The sequence below is a fragment of the Corvus moneduloides genome, chromosome 23 (assembly GCF_009650955.1).
Source record: "Corvus moneduloides isolate bCorMon1 chromosome 23, bCorMon1.pri, whole genome shotgun sequence".
In the NCBI taxonomy this organism is placed as follows: Eukaryota; Metazoa; Chordata; class Aves; order Passeriformes; family Corvidae; genus Corvus; species Corvus moneduloides.
The window spans coordinates 4,176,891-4,196,494 of NC_045498.1; the positions used below are offsets into that span (position 1 = coordinate 4,176,891).

At 44.0% G+C, this 19,604-nt stretch overlaps 1 protein-coding gene across 6 annotated transcripts; it reads left to right on the plus strand.

Moving 5' to 3' along the window:
• Nucleotides 1-3,709: 3,709 nt before the first annotated feature.
• On the plus strand, nucleotides 3,710-17,743 carry CLSPN (claspin). 6 transcript variants are annotated; one of them, XM_032132584.1, is made up of 25 exons: nucleotides 3,710-3,940; nucleotides 4,693-4,822; nucleotides 5,320-5,783; nucleotides 6,101-6,268; nucleotides 6,872-6,961; nucleotides 7,172-7,244; nucleotides 7,501-7,609; nucleotides 8,151-8,707; nucleotides 9,164-9,355; nucleotides 9,792-9,982; nucleotides 10,356-10,558; nucleotides 10,729-10,793; nucleotides 11,190-11,395; nucleotides 11,982-12,142; nucleotides 12,239-12,465; nucleotides 12,660-12,774; nucleotides 13,450-13,531; nucleotides 13,839-13,933; nucleotides 14,526-14,690; nucleotides 14,784-14,905; nucleotides 15,157-15,284; nucleotides 15,610-15,715; nucleotides 15,799-15,881; nucleotides 16,070-16,231; nucleotides 16,430-17,743. In XM_032132584.1, exons 1-25 carry the CDS (start codon nucleotides 3,902-3,904, stop codon nucleotides 16,541-16,543), a joined length of 4,047 nt encoding a protein of 1,348 aa, XP_031988475.1. In that variant the 5' UTR covers nucleotides 3,710-3,901; the 3' UTR covers nucleotides 16,544-17,743. The 6 variants fall into 6 exon arrangements, with proteins under 6 accessions (XP_031988475.1, XP_031988476.1, XP_031988477.1 ...); XM_032132585.1 differs by having other exon boundaries at nucleotides 3,711-3,940; nucleotides 6,104-6,268; XM_032132586.1 differs by lacking the exon at nucleotides 3,710-3,940 and adding an exon at nucleotides 4,319-4,501.
• Nucleotides 17,744-19,604: the final 1,861 nt, after the last annotated feature.

The following is a 19,604-nucleotide window of genomic DNA, read 5'->3' on the forward strand; positions in this document are numbered from 1 at the left end:
GAAACGTTGTGTTTTCGTTTATGGCCATTGCTCCTCATCCTGTTGCTGGGCATCACCGAAAAGATCATTTTCAGTGGTATCCAGCAACAGGATGAGGAGCAATGGCCATAAACTAAAACACTTCCTCAACATGAGGAAGAACTTTCCATGAGGGTGGCTGAGCACTGGAACAGGATGCCCGGGGAGATCATGCGGAGACATTCCAAACTCAGCTGGATGCGTTTCTGTGTCACCTGCTCTGGATAACCCTGCCTTGGCAGGGCATTGGACTGGATGATCTGCCGAGGTTCCCTCCAACCCCAACAATTTTGTGATTTGGTGAGAAGAGTCCGGCACCATTCGCTTGGCACCTGCCTTTGAGATATTGGTATGGATTGAGCCTTCCTTTCTCCAGAATAACCAGGCCCAGCTCCAACAGTCTCTCCTCATGAGATGCTCCAAACCACCCATCATCTTTGTGGCCTCTGCTGGACCCCCTCCAGTAGCTCCTTGCCTTTCTTGTCCTGAGGAGCCCAGAACTGGACACAGCAATCCAGATATGCCTCACTAGGGCTGAGTGGCAGGACTCCCTCCCAAACCTGCTGCTCTTCCCAGGGTGCATCCCACGCATGTGGCCCTTCCAGAGCTGCCTCAGTAGAGGTGAGAGCTGCTGCCCATGGGGCACCAGGAAGGAGGGAATTGTCTGTACCTCCGCTGTTCCTTCCCAAAACCCGACACCTGTTTGCAGGTTTAATAATTAACCCAGAACTCCAGCACGCTCCGTGACAGCTACCCTGATGGTGCCTGCCCGCCCACAGTGGTGCCACTCCAGCTTTGCCAGTCCTCCACTACTCCCCAAAACCATGAAATTCTCCCTACCCAATTAATGACACCCTGAATAACTCCCAGTACCAGCTAAACAGCCCCAGTGGGGTTTAAAACACCCCAAAAAACCAGGATTTGTACAAGTCAAATTTGTGATTTGTGAGCCACAGCACTGAACCTCTCAGGGCTGTGACCACCAGCCCTTGAGGTGCTCCCTGGACACAGAATGGCTGATGATCCATCAGGGCTGGAGACCCATGAGCTGCTGGCACAATCATCGACAACACCTAGGAGCTGTCTGGGAAGCACCGGCAGTGGGAACCAGCTGTGTTCCACTGAGCAGGACATTCAGCCCCTGAGTGCACCTTGCCATGGCCACAGCCCCTTATCCTCACAGACAGTAAATTTGTCTTCTGTTAAAGAGACAACACTTCCAGCCATGTGCCATTAAATAAAGGGCCTGGGGACTTTTTGCCTTTTTAAGCAGTTTATGCTAGTTTAGCGAGCTGCTCCCTTGTGCACCCCCTGGGTTCTGTTTAAGCAACAGCTCTCTGCTGACTCATCAGAATGTCAGAAGTCAAAACATTTTATAAATAATAAATGCCTAGTCCACTTTATTTGCCTTTTTTTAACCTGTGGGGCTGATATTTTCCAAGTTAAAACATCAAAATCTATTTTAAAATGAAATGAAATCTGAGATTCTCATATAGATCTGAGATTCTCTCATAATTCCCTGACAGCAGCTGATGAACACCTGAGGAAAAAACCAGTTTTACCAGACCAGTAACAAACTCCACAGTGTCTGGCAACATTTCCATGCTACTATTCGGCATGTCTATGTATAAAAAACACGTATGTAGGGCTACACAAATAGTAGGTTAAAAAAAAACTCCACCAAAGATACAATCTCTGTCTCAAGAAATCTGCAACACAAAGGCTCAGTCCTGTAAGATGTTGAGTGTGATAACTAAAGCCTTTACTTACTGCATTATAAATTCAATTAACTTGATAAATATTACACACATATTGAGACATCCCAACTGCCACAGCAGTCAGAACCTTATTTCTCTATGTTAACCCATCCTTTTATTGAAAACAGCACATTTCCATGGGGAAGACTGGATTTGGGAACGACAGACCAGAGTTATGACAGGATTAGTTCTGAAAATTTGCTTCTAAACGCCTCATCTGATCCAAGTTGGGGAAGGAGTATGTTATTTAATAAGAAACAGATTCCTAAACCAGCTTTTATAATATAAATATCTTAATATGGTGCCCGATCCAGTGCTAAAAGTCTGTGTTCAATTTAGAACCTCCTTAATAGCAAAAGTTTTACCTGTTCCATGGTTACCTCTGTGTGCCATGTGTGACTAACAGCTCGGGATCAGAAATTACCTAATAAGGCCAATCTTTTTGCCACCTTTTTCTTGTCAGCTGACTCTGACTTTCATCCTGACGCAGCAATGAGAGCACAGCCCTGAGGAGGTGTGTTTGTGCAGAGCCAGCATCTGTCCCCCTGTTACTAAACACTAGCTATTTAATTAATTACTGTAGCTCCTGCAGCAGCTAGAGGAAAGCAGAACTGTGGTGTTTGCGGTGGGTTTCATGGGCATTAGCTTTTCTCACTTCCTCTGTTCTCAGGCTTGTTGACTCCATGAGAACTGCCATGGCAGAGCAGTCCATCTGCTCCTTGTTCCTGACAAAACCATAGCTGGTAGCAAAACCCCCCAAAACTGTGTCTGGTATCAAACACCCCAAAACACGTTTTTTTTTTCTGGGCTTGCCTCCAGTAAAGGCAGATTCCCACTGGGTGACTCGGAAGGAAATGTATTACAGCAGTATGTTCTACAAAGTAACTGGAATGATGGAAAAGTGTCAAACATCCCCAGTTGTAGTTCAGAACGGGGTCCCTGACACTCATCCCAGCTCAGGGCTCTCCCTCCAGCTACTTGCAAAAGAACCACAGAACTAATGGCAGCAAAAAAGGATAAAGTAGAATATTTTCATACTTGGGTTGAGTCTGTATGAGAATATCCCTGTATGGGCCATTCACCTTCCAGTTGGACTCGATGATCCTTGTGGGTCCCTTCCAACTTAGAATATTCTGGGAAATCTGTGAAGTATGAAGGGATTTGCATCTGTTGTGTAGCTCTCCATTGACTTATGTGTTTTCAGTAAGTTCTTCTGGCTTCAGAAGCCTTTCTTTTCTTCCCTTAAGGAGCATATAGCAGCAAGCTTAAGTAAAGAAATTAATAAACGACTACATAATGAGACTTGATGACTTATGAGAGGTAAAACTTAGATCCTCTGTATGTAGAGGGTATACTCAGAAACTCAAGGGAGAAATTGAAAGAAACGGAAAGAATTTACCCAAAAGGTTCGAGCCTTCATTCACCTAACATGAGTGGGGTTGGCTCAGAGTATGTCTGTACAGAAGCCAATGGAAAACGCGTATCTTTTATTCTGTAAATAGAACACTGTTGACAGTAATAGCTGTGTGTATCTAATACCCATAAACTCGACTCGTCTGCTCCCACCCGCACGGTCACCTGAAGACACGACATGTACCATATCCCGAAGGTCAGAACGAAACATGGGCTCTGTTTAACCCATGAAACAACGTGAAATGTTTTGGTAGCAGAGCCCCGGCCCCACAACGTCGATAACTGAGAGAGCTGTAATTCCCCGGGTCCTTCATGGCCCCTCCCAGCTCCTCCCGTCTCCTCACGTTCCCGCTCGGTCCCTCACAACCCCTCTCGGTCCCTCACGACTCCTCTCAGTCCCCCACGTCCCTGTCGGCCCCTCTCGGCCCCTCATGGCCCCTCCTGTCCCCTCACGGTCCCGCCTCAGCCCAGGCGCGCGGAGCGCCCCCGCCGCCAGGCGGCGCCATAGTGCGGGCGGGCGGGCTGAAAGTGGGACCCGCGATTGGTCCGTGTGGAGGGGCGGGGCTACGGGGAGCCCCGCCCAGCGAGGCGGCGAGGGGCGGGGCTCGCTGTGCCGTTCTGGGCAGCCATTGGATGATCCCGGGCGGGGGCGGGGCCGGGGCAGCGCGCGAAGGCTCGAAGCGGTCCCCGGGCGGCGGGAGCGCGGGCGGGATATGGCGGCGGTACCGGTAACAACGGAGGATCCCGCTGAGGTGAGTCCTGTCACTCTGCATGGCCGGCCAGCCGGCTGGCTGCTGGCGGCGGAGGCAGCTGGCGGCGGAGGCAGCTGGCGGCTGCCTGTGGCCTTGCTGCTCCTCTGGCTGTGGCGCGGTGGAAGGCCGGGAGGGACAGCGAGGGAGGTGGCGGTTCCAGTAACCGTTCCAGTACGGTGCCCGTTCGGGTAGCGGTGCCGGTGGCGGTGCCAGTAGCTACCAGCCACCCCTGCCCGCCGCCCTTGTTCCCGGGCGGTCCCGCGCCGTCACCGGGCTCGCCCCTCCTCGCAGACTACAGCTCCCAGCATGCCCCTTGCCGGCCGCGGGGAGCGCTGGGAAGGCCGCGCTCAGCCAGTCTCTGCGGGCGCCGTGCATGCTGGGAGGGCTGCTCGGCCCGTGTTGTCGGGTCTGAATAAAAATCGATAAATAACACAATAACGAGAAAAGTCGTTCAGTCCGAATATAATCACATCAGCTTATGTCGATTCTGTGCTTCTTCTGTGCAAACTCGCTTTTAATTACTACCCCACAAGTGAATATCCATTTGTATTGATAAATATGGTAAACATCAATAATGAATATTACTAACTACGTAAATACCAGTACCGATAGTTAGAATATAAGGAGACTGTATGTGTTTCTCATTGTGTGTGAGGGCTTAGCCAAGGTTTTGGAATGAATTTGGGTGCCAGGAGTCAGGACTACAGATACAATATTTACCCCAGGAGGAAAAATCATATTTTGCTTTGTAGCTTCCGCTGGCAGATTTGAACCCAGACTTGCAGAAACCCCTGGACAGCGACTCTGACAGTGGCCAGGGCAGCTGTGAGACAGCCTCCCCGGGACCCCCTGGCAAGGGCACTGCATCCTTCGAGGACAGAGGTCTGTAATGTTTCTATGAAATTGTTTTTCTCCAATACTACATTTTTCGTTTCATAAATACCTTTTAGGAGGTTGTCACTGCTTGACCTGCAGGAATCTAAACTCTGTTGCTCCGAATGTGGGCAAGCTTTAAACCTCTGAAAAGTGTTTTTTGAGCTACAGAAAGAAAAAGAATAAATGGGACGTGTCTTAATGACTTATTCACTTTCTTTTCTGTTTTGTTTAATCTATGTGGTGTGATTTTTATTACCCTTTCAAGACAAGACACTACCAGTGAAGGATTTTCAGCTTTGCCCTTTTTTTTAAAGGTTAAAAACCTGTAACATCAATTTGGGTTAATTAAATGCTGTTCTCTGGGGAGAAGTGGATTTTGAGAAGTTGGGTTCAAGCTCATTTGCTGTAGATGGTGACATATGTGAAATTTAACAGATGTAGATTCGGTTGTTTGTTAATTAACTCGTGGGATTTTCCTGTTTTGTTTTCATATCTTTTGCCAGATTCAGAGGAAGAGATTTTTGTGCGTAAAAAAGCAAAAAACAAGAACGTACTCCAGGACAGTGAGAGCGAAGAGGGGGAGGATGGAGACTCCTCTGTGCAGGAAGATGCTTTGGGTGGCGACAAGGGAAATGGGGAGGAGGAAAAGGAGAACATTGCTGCTGAGAAGAACAAGAAATCCCATCGGATCCGCCCAGCTCTGCTGGACAGTGATGACAGTGACACTGGTGACCGGCTGCAGATTGAAAACCTTGAAACAAACAGGATGTCTGGCTTGCCTGAGGGTGAGCTGGAAGAGGAGAGACCCCTAAAATCTGGGAAAAAGTACAGAAAACATAAACATAAACCAGATGTTGAAGAGGAGCCAGCCAAAGAAGCTGTAGGAAAATCCAGAAGAAGGAAGGAGAAGGAGAAAATAATGGAGTCCATTAAACAGTTGAGAAAAGAAAAGAAGCCTGTGGCAGAGGTGGGTATTTTGGCAGAAAACTCAGATAATTTCTCAACTAAGTTCAACTTATTATTGCTTGTGGTTATTCTGTTCCAAAGCTTCAGTGTTGTGTCCACATTCCTGCAGCAGGTTTGGGATCCACAGGGATCCATGCAACACCATACACGTTTAACCTGCACAGTCTGCAGATTCATTTAAATTAAATTACATTTAATTTGCAGTTTATGGAAGTACAAAACCTAATGCTTGATGATTTAATGTCATTTTAAATTAGTGTCAAAGAACCAAAGGGACCCTCTGAAAGAAATCACACAAATAATTTATCCTTCTGGAAGCAGGTGGATGGTGGTGAGAGGTTTCCCTTCAATGACAGTGGATGCCTTCTGGATGACAAGGAACTCTTTGATAATGGCTTGGAGGAGGAGAATGGTCAGCCCCCTGAGGACCAAGAGTCCCTAGAATCCATACGAGCAGCTGTGAAAAACAAAATAAAACAGTACAAGGTAATGGTTGACCGTGATACAAAATAATTGTAAATGTACTCTCTCTCAAACTGATAGAAAATGGATTTAGATGGGATACTGGGAAGAAATTCTTCCCTGTGAGGGTGGGGAGGCCCTGGCACAGGGTGCCCAGAGAAGCTGTGGCTGTCCCATCCCTGGAAGTGTCCAAGGCCAGGCTGGGTGGGGCTTGGAGCAACCTGGGATAATGGAAAGTGTCCCTGCCCATGGCAGGGGTGGGACTGGATGATCTTTAAGGTCTTTTGCAACCCAAATTATTCTATGATTACTGAACTTAGCAAGACTTTGTACCTGACCAGGTTCTGAAACTCTCTTTGACCATAATGGAGTTGTACTGCTGTGGCAGAGGAGAGAAGAGCCTTCTGGTTTTTTTGATGGAGGGATGTTGTCCTGGCAAATTAAAAAGATAATGCTGGAGTTGGAGCTTTGGAAATCAACCCTTATGTGGGGTTTGTGGTGGTTTATGAGTACACTTGCTGGCTTTGCTGACCAGTGATGGTTCTGTGCAGTTATTTTTGATGTGCTTGCCTTTGATTGTGCCAGTGTATTGAGAGAAATTGTTGAATTTCTTCGTATGCCCCATAGAACAAAGAACGTTTTCCTGAGGGTGAAGGCTACAAACATGTATTTGATGAGGAGAATGAGGAGCATGTATTGAAGGAACCAAAAAGGAAGGTGAGGTCTTCTTCTTTTTAAAGCTCTGTATTGTTGTTTGTCGTGACTAAAATGGTTTTGTATCCACAGTGTGGTTTTTGGTTTTTTTTGAACTGGATGCTTTATTTTGACTCCTTTCTGTTTGAAAGGGGAAAAGGTATTTAAGAAGTAGAGAGAGAGCCCTATGTTTTGTTTCCTGACTTCAGAAGCCTTTTTTTTTCTCCCCTTAAGGAGCGGAAAGCAGCAAGATTGAGTAAAGAAGCCATTAAACAACTACACAGTGAGACCCAACGACTTCTTAGAGGTAAAACATAAATTCTTTGTATATAAAGGGGTATAAACTGTTCAAAAACTTAGAGGAGAAATTGAAAGAATTTACCCAAAAGGTTAGAGCCTTCTCTGACCTAACATAACTTATTTAGAGTTGAAGGGTGCAAGACCATTTTTGTTGAAGGACCTGTTAAAGCTATTTTTGTAACTAATGAAAATAAAGATTCTTGTTATCAAATAAAGGTTTCAGATGATGTTTTACATCTTCTCTCACTGTCTTTCTCTGGCAGAATCATCCGTGTCTCTCCCATATCATGTGCCTGAGGCCAAAAGTGTTCACGACTTCTACAAGCGCAGACCTCGACCAGCATGTCAAGGAAATGCCATGGCCCTGCTGAAGTAAGGACTTAAACCTTCCTCATACAATTTTTTCATGAACTTTAAGCATCTCTAGCTTTTCTTTTGAGGGTAACCAGACTTTCTCAGGCTCCTTTAATTCCATAAAAGTAGGAAATTAGGAGAATGTCATTGCTAACGTAAGGCAATGCTGCACTCCTGACAGTCCTACTGTTGAAGTGATCAGGGCCAGGAGTAACTCAGAGGAAGGAACTTAGTGATGCAGAGTTATTTTAATGGGATTTAGAGTGAAGTCCAGCATTTTACTTGGTCTGTTTCTTCCCTGAGTAATGTGTAGTAAAATACTGAAGCTACAGTAGTCGCAAAATCCCTCAGGAATTTCATACTGTGATACTGTAACCAGTACAAAGCTTTTACGCTTCCTTAAGTTCTCATGATGCAGTTTTCCAGATTTCTGTCCTTCACCTCTTCCTACACATCAATGACAATAATTAGGAAATGGTTTTTTCCTCTCAGTTTGTCCTCAACCTCATCTCCCTTTCACACTAGCCATGGGTGATATGTTTCTTTTTGCCTTTGTTAGGTCCTCTAAATACCAGCTGCCCCTAAATGAAGAATCTGCAGCCACTGGGAACTTGAGCAAGGATTGCAAAGATGGGCCAATGGAAGGTGATCAATCAGCAGCTGCTGAACCAGAAAAGAACCTGGCCAGAGATGTTGCTGCTTCTGCGACTGAGCCTCTTGCTGCTGTAGGGAAGAACTTGCCAGAGGACTGTGCTGAGCAGCCCAGGCAGGATAGGGAGGATTCTCATGCAGTTTCAGAGACTGTAACAACTGATGATAACGCAGAGGAAGAGCTGCTCTCCAACTGCCTGAGCACCGACTGTGGTGAGCAAAAGGAGAGTGAAACTCCTCCAGCATGTGGAGATGCCCTCATGCAAAGAGGGGAAACAGCCCCAGATGTACAAGGTGAAACAAACAGTCAGCAGGTGGGGCCTGGACTGGTGACACAGCCTGAAAAAGTGAGGAAGTCCAAGCTGGATAAACTTCGTGAACTGGGAATAGATGTGTCCATCAAGCCAAGAATCTGCTCTGACAATGAATCCTTCATAAACCTTGATGAAGCTGATTCAAGTAAAGGTATCACTTGTGTTGTAGTCCTAAGCAGTGTTGATCTGAGCTTGGCTGGAAAATTCAGAAATATTTAGGTGATATAAGAGTCAGGCACATTCACTTACTAGTGTGGATTCTTTGAGTCATGTTAACAGAAATCTAGAGTTGCCTGGTGGCTGGGAGGCTGGGCTGGAAGTGAACTGAGGTCTTGTGGATAAATGCTAGTCAATGGTAAAATAATTCAGTATTAGCTAATATCAATTAAGTACAAGCTACAGCAAAAATATTATGTGGTGGTTCATTATTAGTTGAATAGAATGGTTTTGCAAATATTTTAATATTAAAGATTTAGCTTTTAAACTATCTTTGGGGGAAAAACAGCTCAAGACCTACTCTTACTACAACTTTTAACAATCAATGCTTTTACTTGTTACATTAACATTTTTCATGTTACATATTAATTTAATGAATATGTATTTAAAGAACTAGAAGCCCTGAAAGCACGTTTCTTGAAGCACACTCTCCAGACGTCGAAATCCAAAGCGGAACGGGCCATAAACATGAACATTATCCGTAAGGAAACGACATCTGACGGGAAAGAGGAGCTGAGAGCGGATGTGGTGCCAGCAGTTTTGGCTGCAGAGAGCCTGGAGGAAACTGTCCACACAAAGCCAGGTTGGTGGAGGAGAAGAAGTGATGAGGATTGAATTGGAAAACACTTTTGTCTTTATTTTCCTCTCTCATGCTCCATTTCTCAGTGCTGCCCTGTGAAATACAGGTGAAGGGATCTTCATCTGGGAGATTACTGTGTGTGTTCCCTCTGATGGATAGCCCTGTTTTAATAAAGAAATTCTTGGTAGACCACTTAAATAGAAGTGGCCTGTGTAGGACAGCCTCAGTCAGATCTTTGTGACTTTGGTTCTTTGGATTTTTCATGCTTCCATGAGAAGCTGTAGTTGCCCCATTCCCGGAAGTGTCCAAGTCCAGGTTGGACGGGGCTTGGAGCAACCTGGGATAGTGGAGGGTGTCCCTGCCCGTGTCAGGGAGTGGAATTGGGTGAACTTTAAGGTCCCTTCCAATGCAGCCATTCCCTGATTCTGTTCCTGCTCAGGTGAAAAGCTCCAGGCCCTGAAGGCCAAGCTCCAGGAGGCCATGAAGCTCCGCAGGACCGAGGAGCGCCAGAAGCGGCAAGCGCTGTTTAAGCTGGACAATGAGGAAATGCTGGAGGAAGATGAGGAAGAGGAGGAGGAAGAGATGACAGATGAGTCTGAGGAAGAGGAAGAAGAAGAAGGTGATCATGAGGTCTGTTATGGAACATTTTTCAATAACCTCATCAGCTTCTCCATTCTACTTCCTCTCCCCAATGCAATGGGACTTTTGTACACTGTGAATTAGGGAAATTGCTAAGAATTCTTCCTAGAAGCTAAAAAATTGCTGTAGTTGACATATTCAGGGATTGAATTGTCTAATCTTGAATTCATGAGTATTTTCTTGATTTGTCTAAACACTATTAAAACCAAAAAGAAGTGTTTAAAAGATTCTGATGCCCCTTTCTGTTTTTATAAATCCTTGGCTCATTGCTGGCAGGGCCAAACAGGTCACGTGCCTGACCTGGGGTAAGGTTTACAATGGCAATAATCATTATATCTGTGCTGTGTTTGGGGATGTTTTTTAGAATTCAGAACTTCTGCTTGATGAAGCTGAGGAAGATAATGAAGATTCAGAAGAGAAACATGTTGAAGATGGTGATAAAGAAACCGACAAAGAATCAATTGATGGAGAAAAGCTGGAGAAATCTGAACACTGTGATTCTGTTCTAAAACAGCCTTCAACAGAGTCTACATTGATCCTTTTTAAGGACAGCTCCTCAAAAATGGGGTAAATAATCCAAGCCTTAAAAATGGTGCCTGAGAAATTTTAAATTTGATCAGCATGTGTAGGTGTCTTTATTTAAAGTCCCTTTTATAAGTATTTTTGTGTTACCTTGGGGTTTTTTTGCAACTCATCCTGAATTTATTAGTAAATACCTTTTATTTAATGAATTGCAGATATTCTCTTCCTGATGAGAAACTGGAAATGGAAGAAACGGCAGACAAAGGACCTGCCAAGTTAGGTAAAGTAGAATTATTGCCCTACATAGCTATTTTGTTGGGTTTTTTTAACTTAGCACATGTAAAAGTTTCTATTTAAGATTGGTGTTCAGTCTTTCTGTTATGTCATCACCTGTGTAGTTATACAGTATGATTTTAAAAATTTAGATTGATGAAAAAAATGGGAGGGCTTGAAAAAGCCAGAGGGAAAAAAGTTCAAAATAATACTGGAAGAAATATGAAACTATGTAAGATGAAATTCAGTGAAAAAGTGTAATATGCATCCTGTGAGAAGAAGGAAATCCAACATGACCACAAAAAGAATTTTTAGCAAGGTGTCAGTGTTGCAAAATGTTATATTGAGGTTTTACTGGATCACACACAAAAAAAATGTTAAGCACTATTTTTTTTATTTCCAGAGGATGATGATTCATTTTCTCTGCCAACACTGGCAAAGGAGAGCAGCCACAACAGCAGCTTTGAGTTCATTGGCTCCATGATCCCATCCTACCAGCCCTGTAACAAACAGGCCTCGCGGGGAGGGAGCTTCTTACCTGCAGCAGGAGGGTTCAGATCACCCTCCCCAGGTTTCTTCAAAACAAGCTTTATCAGCTCTGCTTCCAAGGTGAGATTCTCAGTCCTGGTTGTGTGTTTTATTAACACAGTGGGTAGTAAATAAATGTATTTTATCCTGATGGTCAGATCTATCAAAAAAATCAAACCAGACAAATGCTTTGGTATCAGTAAAATTTCAGAAGAGCAAACTGTCCCTGGGATTTGTGTCCACATTGGAATGGATAAAAATGACATCATAAAATTTATATTCTAAAGCATCAAAGAGAAGATGCTATAATCTGGTTGTTATATCTAAAATATGTGCATCATGTATATGGTTTTTAAGAATGCTTATATGGGCTACACAACTTATGATGTCAGTGAACTCCTGTGGGGTATTAGAGCAGCATGGACATAATTTGACTCTTGCATGGTTTGGGTTGGAAGGAACCTCAAAGCCCATCCAGTCCCACCCCCTGCCATGGGCAGGGACACCTTCCACTATCCCAGGTTGCTCCAAGCCCCGTCCAACCCAGCTGGGAACACTTCCATGGATGGGGCAGCCACAGCTTCTCTGGGAAGTCTGTTCCAGTGCCCCTTGCATTTAAATTTAGGCTTGCTAAACAACTTAAATATTTTTATATTCCCTTGACTAGAGCTCAGGAAAGACCTCTGAGCCTTCTCTTCCCATAGAAGATTCCCAGGACCTGTATAATGCCTCTCCTGAGCCCAAGAGGTTATTTCCAGGGGCTGGGGAGTCAAGGTTTCAATTTTCCCTGGAAGATGACACTCAGAGCCAGCTGCTCGATGCAGATGGGTGAGTGATGGGTGTAAAGGATGGTGTTTTGTGCCTGTTAACAGAAATAGGATGTGCAGACCAGCACGATTTTTCTAACTACAGCCTTTCTTTCAGGTTCTTGAACGTTGGACAACACAGGAATAAATACCAGTCCTCAAAGCATCAGCTGCCACTGGCTAGCATGGATGAGAATGCCATGGATGCCAACATGGATGAGTTACTGGACCTGTGTTCTGGACAGTTCAGCAGCCAAGCTGAGCATGTGCCAAACACCAGCAGCACCAAAAAGCAGAACATGGAGGAACTGCTCAATCTTTGTTCAGGAAAATTCATGTCTCAAAGTATGTCCTGAATTCTCTTTTCAGCTTTGCTGGTTACTTGATTTAGAAGTTTTTAGCTGAGGTAACTTCAGGTCTGGGTACTAATGCCACGTGTGGAATTTTGTCTTTGTTGGGAGCATGTGCAGTGTTATTTCTAGGATGTTCTCTGACACTTCAAGAGCAGAAATAAGTTGCCATCTTATTGCTTTCTGTAGCAGGTTCTCCAACATGGGCTTCTTCGGTGTCTTCCAAGGCAGAAAAAGACAGTGACATAGAAGATCCAATGGCAGAGGCTCTGGAGCTCTGTTCAGGCTCCTTTCCCACAGACAGGTTAGCATTGCTCTCCTAAAATTTACAGAAGTTTATTCTGGTAACTGTCTTGTTTCACTCTTAAAAGTGCTTTCTTGTTTGACATCAATTTGCTGTCAGTGAAAGAGTGCTTTGTTTTGGAGGTGGAGGGGAGGATATTGCAAATTGCTCAACAATTACTCTCTAATTGGCAGCATAAACTGTTTCCCACAGCTACTGTGAAGGGAAATTCTTTGTCTTTCACTGATAGTGCAAGAAACAGTGAAGAACTTCCATTAAACTGAGAAAAGATGATTAAAAGTGGGACTTCTGGAGTCTGTTCTGGGCTGTTGCCAAACTGCCGTAACCAAGTGTAAAGTTGGATACTTGGAGTTTTTTATTGACTAAATGGGAAAGTGTATGGCTGCCTGACAAAAGGATAATGAGGCTTAACAAGTGGGAGTGTTAGGGGAATCCATGAGAAATTTGAGAGGGGGAAGAAGGACTGGAAATTAGCACTTTTCCTATGGTTTCTGCAAGTGAAAATCTGAGGTCTTAAAACATCAACACTAATGGGGCTTTGGGGCATTTATGGCTAAATGCTGCTGGGAGATTGTACCTCTGAGCACTCACAGGGAACTGCCTGGCAGCAGTTTTTTGCCTTGATTTGCTGGAGGCAAAATGAAAATGCATTTCTCCCATTCATATTTTCCCTAGGGAAGAGGAAGAGGAGGAGGAACAAGAAGAACTTGGTGGTTTTCAGCTTTTAACAGATGATGAGGCCTTTGCAAGTGAAGAGGTGTGAACTGATGCAGCCAGGCAGCTGCTGGATAAAATGGATATTTCCATTTATCTTCCTAGGTTTTTAATATATACATCCATGCAAAGTACTACAACTCCCATAACAAGCTACTGAAACATTTTTCAGAGCAAACTTTGGATCATTTAAAAGATCTCCTTAATATAATGGTACAGTGAAAAATGCAAATCCTCTGAAATATGCCTGGTGTTTTAGTGTGTTGTTAATTGAAGAACAGATGAATCTGTCCTTACAAAGCAATCCACTCTCAGAAATTCCTTATTTCTGAAAACTTTCTCTTTGGCAGGATGAAAAAGGTGAGGATAGTGCTGCTGAAGAAGCAGAAGTGAGTGATGAAGAGGAAGAACTGCTGAGACATAGACCAGGCTCAAAGAAAAAACTGTAATTTTTTTTTTTTTTTAATTACCAGAGAGAATAGATTTTTAATAGCACTAGAAATTGAGTTTGGAATTGTTCCCTCTCCAGCATTGTTAGCTGATGTTTATATGATCTGGTTTTTCATATGTCTCTCTTTTTTTACTTTGGTGCTGTCACGTTGCATGAGTTGAACTGAGTTGCTTGTGGGTTATAGATGATTTCCATTGTAATTTTCATTATAGATGGAAATCAAAAAACTGCAATAAAAGCAGTGCAACATTTTTTTGACCAAAAAAAGGGATGCAAGAATATTGTTGTCATTCCTCATGTCTTAAGATCTTATTTGTTCTAGCAAGTAAAACATAGAGTTGACAGTTATTGCCATCATCTTTGGCAAGGAATCTGGTGGATGACAATGATTTGGGGTGCTACATGATGTCAGGCTGTGTATGTGAGTGTGCAAGAACTCAAGGCTTGGTCTTTCCAAAAATGAGAAATTATGATACATCCTTAGGAAATGTGTTAATTTTATGTCAAAGGATAAATCTTGCTTTCTGAAGATCTGTGTGGTGGCTGCTATGCTCTCAAACTGAACTCCTTCAACTTCCTTTCATAGAAAACTGCAAGATTTCATGGAAGAGGAGGCAGAGCTGTCGGGGAGTGATGTGGGAAGTGAAGATGAGTATGATGGTGAAGACCTGAACGAATATGAAGAAGAGATTATCGATGAGGAGCTCCCAAATGAAGTGGAACTAGGAAACCAAATACAGAAATTCCACATGTCAGTGACATTATCAGTAGATATTTGGGTGTGTGAGGCCCTGGCTCTGGGGTAGAACCCAGACTAACCTCTCCCTGTCTCCTGTGCTGGCAGGAAGGCGATGCTGGACGATGACAAGCGCCAGCTACGCCTGTACCAGGAGAGGTACCTGCTGGATGGGGACCTGCACAGCGACGGCCCGGGCAGGACCAGGAGGTTCAGATGGAAAAACATAGGTGACCTATGATCCAGAGTTAATAGAGGGGGAGAAAGTTTGGAAACAGAGCTTGTGTCTGTGAAATAGCACTTAGTGGTCCTCAATAAAGTATTTCAGGAATAAATTGGGGGGATGATTCTGGGTTTTTTGTTTGGTCGGTGGTTTTTTGCCTTGTTTGTTTGATTGGTTTTTGGCCTTGGTTTTTTTTGTTGTTTTTTACTGGCCTCCATTTTCAAAATTCATAGCTAACTGTCTTGTTTTGTTGCCTAGATTTTGCTTCACAGATGGACTTGTTTCAGAGAGATTCAGATAATGATGAAGAGAATGAAGAGTTTGATGAGACAGAAGTGAAGTGGAGGAAGGAGCGATTTGAGCGAGAGCAGTGGCTTCGTGAGCAGGTACTGGCGAGCTGCCAGAAAGGCTTGCTGAGTCTCTGTGTCATTGCTGGATGTGAAATTGTTTACTCCTCAAGCTAAGCTTCAGTATTAGGTCAGATTTCTCAGCTGAATGTGATGCTGTTCATTGATAGTTCTTCATCCTTGTTCTATCTAAGAAATTGCAATAGTATATTTATTTACTTTCTACTATAGTCTCCTATAGTAGAAAGTAAATAAAAATTAATTTACATAAAGAAAAGAATGGCTCTACTTAAAATACTAATGAAGTGTCCATTTGTAATATGAATTTTTTCCATTTTTACAAAGTGTCTTCTCTCTGCTACAGAAGGAAAAAAATAAAGAGCAGGAGGAGGAAGAGGAAGAAATTGGTGGAGACAGCGAATTCATGAAACTAGCAAAAAAAGTGACTGCCAAGTCCATGCAGAAGAAAGGTGAGCTTGATTTTTATTGAAGTGACAAGAAAAGGAGAGAGAGAAAGAGCTCAAAACTGACCTTTTCCCCATGTCTCTGCCAGCCAGCCCAGCAGTGGTGGCACAAGACACAACTCTGTTACCCAGGAACCCATTTGAAGCCTTCAGACCTGCCAGTGACATCCAGGTGGGTACCAGGCCTCAAAAATGGCATTTCCCAACACAGCCAAGTCAGCTGCCCCTGAATTCTGGGCACTCCTGGTTTGTGGTGTTGTTACATGTGAGTAGAGAGTAGATTTTCTACAAAGAGTAACTTACTAAGTAACCTGCCTTGTTCCTGAGAGTGGTTTAATGCAGCTTTTCTTTGCCTTTCAGATAAAAAATGGGTCACTCTTGAACAGACCTAAAGCTGTTCTTCAGAAACTGGCAGCAATGTCAGATCTTAATCCAAATGCCCCTCGAAATTCAAGGAATTTTGTCTTTCATACACTTTCCCCAGAGAAGAGTGAAGAGGCAAAGGAGAAATCAAAACCTCAGGTAAAGATTTGGGTGGCAGGTGCTGCCAGTTGTGGAGATTATTTGAATATACAGGCACTGAACCCTGCCAAGCAGTTAAGAGTACTGCTGTCTTAAATATTCCCTATGTGCTCTCACACCAAATAATTCTCTCATAACTCAGAATTTAAACTTTTTTTTGGACATGTTGTGTATTCTAATGTATTTGACTCCCCCTAGGTGAAGAAGAGAGGCCCTTCTGCAGTGATAACATCAGTGGCAAAGCGGCCCAGGGTAGAAAGCTCAGAGGAAACCAGTCAAAGCCGCAGCATTTTCCAGTACTTGGAGAGCTGAATATTCCTGTTTGGAGCCAAAGGTTGTGTCTCCTCTTTGCCAGCTGCAGTTTATTTTGCCAATCTGCCAGAAATCACCAGGCAGGGAAACAAATTGGTGCCACCTCGTTCACAAGTTCCAGTAATTTCCAGGCAGTGGTTTTGTGCTGTTTTTTCTCAGTCCTCTGTGGCAAATGGGAGCACAAAATCCATTCCTGGTTTGGAATGAAATGCTGACTTGGTCTTTCCCAGGCATTAAGGAAACTTCCAGTACTGTGGGCTGTCCTCACAGGTACTGCAGAGGTATCAGTTCCACGTGGAAATGCCGTAGGTGTGACACAGAAATGCCTCAGGTAGCTGAAAGCACAGAAAAGGAGGGATTTCTACAGCTGTGGGAGAGAATGAAGCAGTGGTGGCTATGACAGGACACTTGTTTACACTTGCAACACAAAATTTTAGCTGTGTCTTCCTCCAGTGTCTTATTTTCTTTGATGTTGAGCATTTATTAAGCTTCGCCTTTTAAGAAACTCTAATTTATCCTTGAAATGTTTACTTTGTGGAAAAGGTACCAGTCTCTTCTGAGGCAACATGAGAAGGGCTTCTTTCCAAGTTTTTATTACTGTTGATGTCCTTAAACTTGCAGTTGAAAGTATTTGTGCAGAGGGAAGAATGTGAGTAACATGTGGGAAAAGGAAAAGGAGGTTTGGGGGGGTTTATTTGCATTGGTGGGGGGAAAGTTGCTGGGGTTGGTTTGGTTTACCCAGCTTCGGGCTATCTTTAATCATCCATTCTGTTGTTTTCATTGAAGCTGCACTCATCCAAGAGAAAACCATCCATTGCTGAGCAGCCAGTAAGGAAAGGGCTGCCCTAGGATGAGGGAATTAATAAAGAACCATCATTCACAACTATTCTAAATGGTGTGAGAGAAACTTGAGCCAGAGTATCCAGCATTCCTGACATTTCTGATCACATGTTGAACGTGTTGGAGAGCAGATAATGGTGACACAGGGTCCTGCTCTAAGACTAAACATCTCTGAGACTGGATGTCACATACTTACGGTGCCAATGCCATCAGAGAAGTGTCTGAGCTGTAAATTTTGTAACATCGTGAGCACACGCCTGGTGTGCTGTGTGTAAAATATTTTATTGTACAGTATGTTATAAAGAATTGTGGTACTAATCCAAGTGCGACTTTACAATAAAACGTGGTTTTAATTTTGGAGGCAGTTGGAATTAATTTCTAGGGTTTCACTCAGTTGTATACATGTCTTGGGGTTTTTTTTCCCCAATATTTTTTATTTCTGTCTATGTCTTTCTTTTTTCGTTGCTGCCTTTTTTTTTTTTTTTCCTAGCCACAACTCAGCCCTTCACTAGGAACAGCTGCAATAATACTGGAATACAACAAAAACAAGCCCTTGTGTTTATTGGAGTGTGGATTTTCAACTCCTCAAGTCTTCCACTTGGGTTTGCATAAAATTCTTGGCCTGAAGAATATGGTTTTTTCCTGCTAAAATAGTTTTGGATTTTTTAGTTCCTAGACAAAACTTCCTTTATCCTTGTCTAAGAAGTGTCTATTTCAGTTCATTACAGTAATTCTCATGGTTACTGTACCTGGATTTGAGGTGGGAGGTTTAAGGAAGAGGAATGACATTTCCTCCTTCATTATCAGACTTTTCTTGAAGGACCACGTAACTAAAAGATTTCTTAACACCCACTTCATTCTTTATCAGTGTTTCACTGATACGAAAGCTGTACTAATTCAGCACAGATTTATTGGGTAAAAACATTTCAAGCTCTAAACTTGGGTGTTTTTCCTGCATTTTGCTCCTGCTCTGCCACTAGAGCGCAGCAAGAGAATATGCTTCCTCTGGCACAGGGGCAAGGCAAAATCATTAAAGCTTAAACTGTGTCTTGACTCCAGGGGAAATTCTTGCAGTTTTCCATGCTCTGGCATTGCAAAGGATTAAATTTATAGAGACCTATAATTGCTACATTTTTGCATTAGAAAGTGGTAGCTTGAAGAGCACCTTTAGAGGGTTGGCTGAGTTCTGGTGGTTTCCTGGCTTCTCCTCAGCACATGCTACTAGCCATAATTATAGCTTTCATTTTGCTTTCCCTGTAGAATTTTCCCTTTAAAATACATTTTCCTTGTTCCAGAGCCAAGGGTAGGAAAATACTGTTGAGCCTGAAATGCTTGTAAATTGAAATACAGGGACTGGGAAGGTTTCTGGCTGCATTTCCCCCACAACAACTTTGCAATAGTTCAGGGTTTGTGAGTTGCTGCTGGAAGCTCTGCATTGCACCCCAAAAATTCCTTGCCTGGGAGCATGTTCAATGCCAGGGAGTGGGAGCAGTGGTAGGAGGCATAGGAGAGTTGAGCCATGTGCTGAGATGTGCCAGACTATCCCCAGAGCTGGGGCTTGGGCCTGGCCCTCACCTGTGCTCCCAGCCGTGCCCTGCCCTGTTCCCATCCATCTCCTGGCTCTGGCTTTTCCAGGACTGCCCCCTGCTCATGTCTGGCACATTAACTCAGCTTTGCCTTCTCATTTTCAGGTATCGATTCAGCTCCCCCCTCCTGGCACTGACATGAGGCTGCTGTGCTAATGGGGAGAAAAAGCCTCCCTGTTACTGCTGGAAGTGCCAACAGTGGGCTGGGAAGGAGGGAATGACTCAGGGTGGTGAGGAGTGGGGTCCTGTGCCCCTTGAGCAGAAGCTGGTCAAGGGTTGGACTTGATGAGCCTGGAGGTCTTTTCCAACCTCAGTGATTCTGTGAGATGGTGTCTGCAGGGCTATCCTGGGCTGAAGGAAAAGCTGATTCTACTTCTTCCACTTCCCTCCCTTTTTTCCCTACTCGCTGTGCCTTGGGATAACTCGGAGCAGTTACAGCTGAGGGTTGTGATCGGTGATGTTTGGGTTTGACTTTGGTGCAGAAGTGGCTGCAGCCTGGATTTTCATCTCAGTTGGGCAGCTCTAATAATAACACCTCTCTGTGCCTCAATTTCCCTTTCCCACACAGGGGACAGGAGGAATAAAGCCTATGGGATCTGAGCTCCTGATGCTTGACTGCATCACGGGAGCCTTGA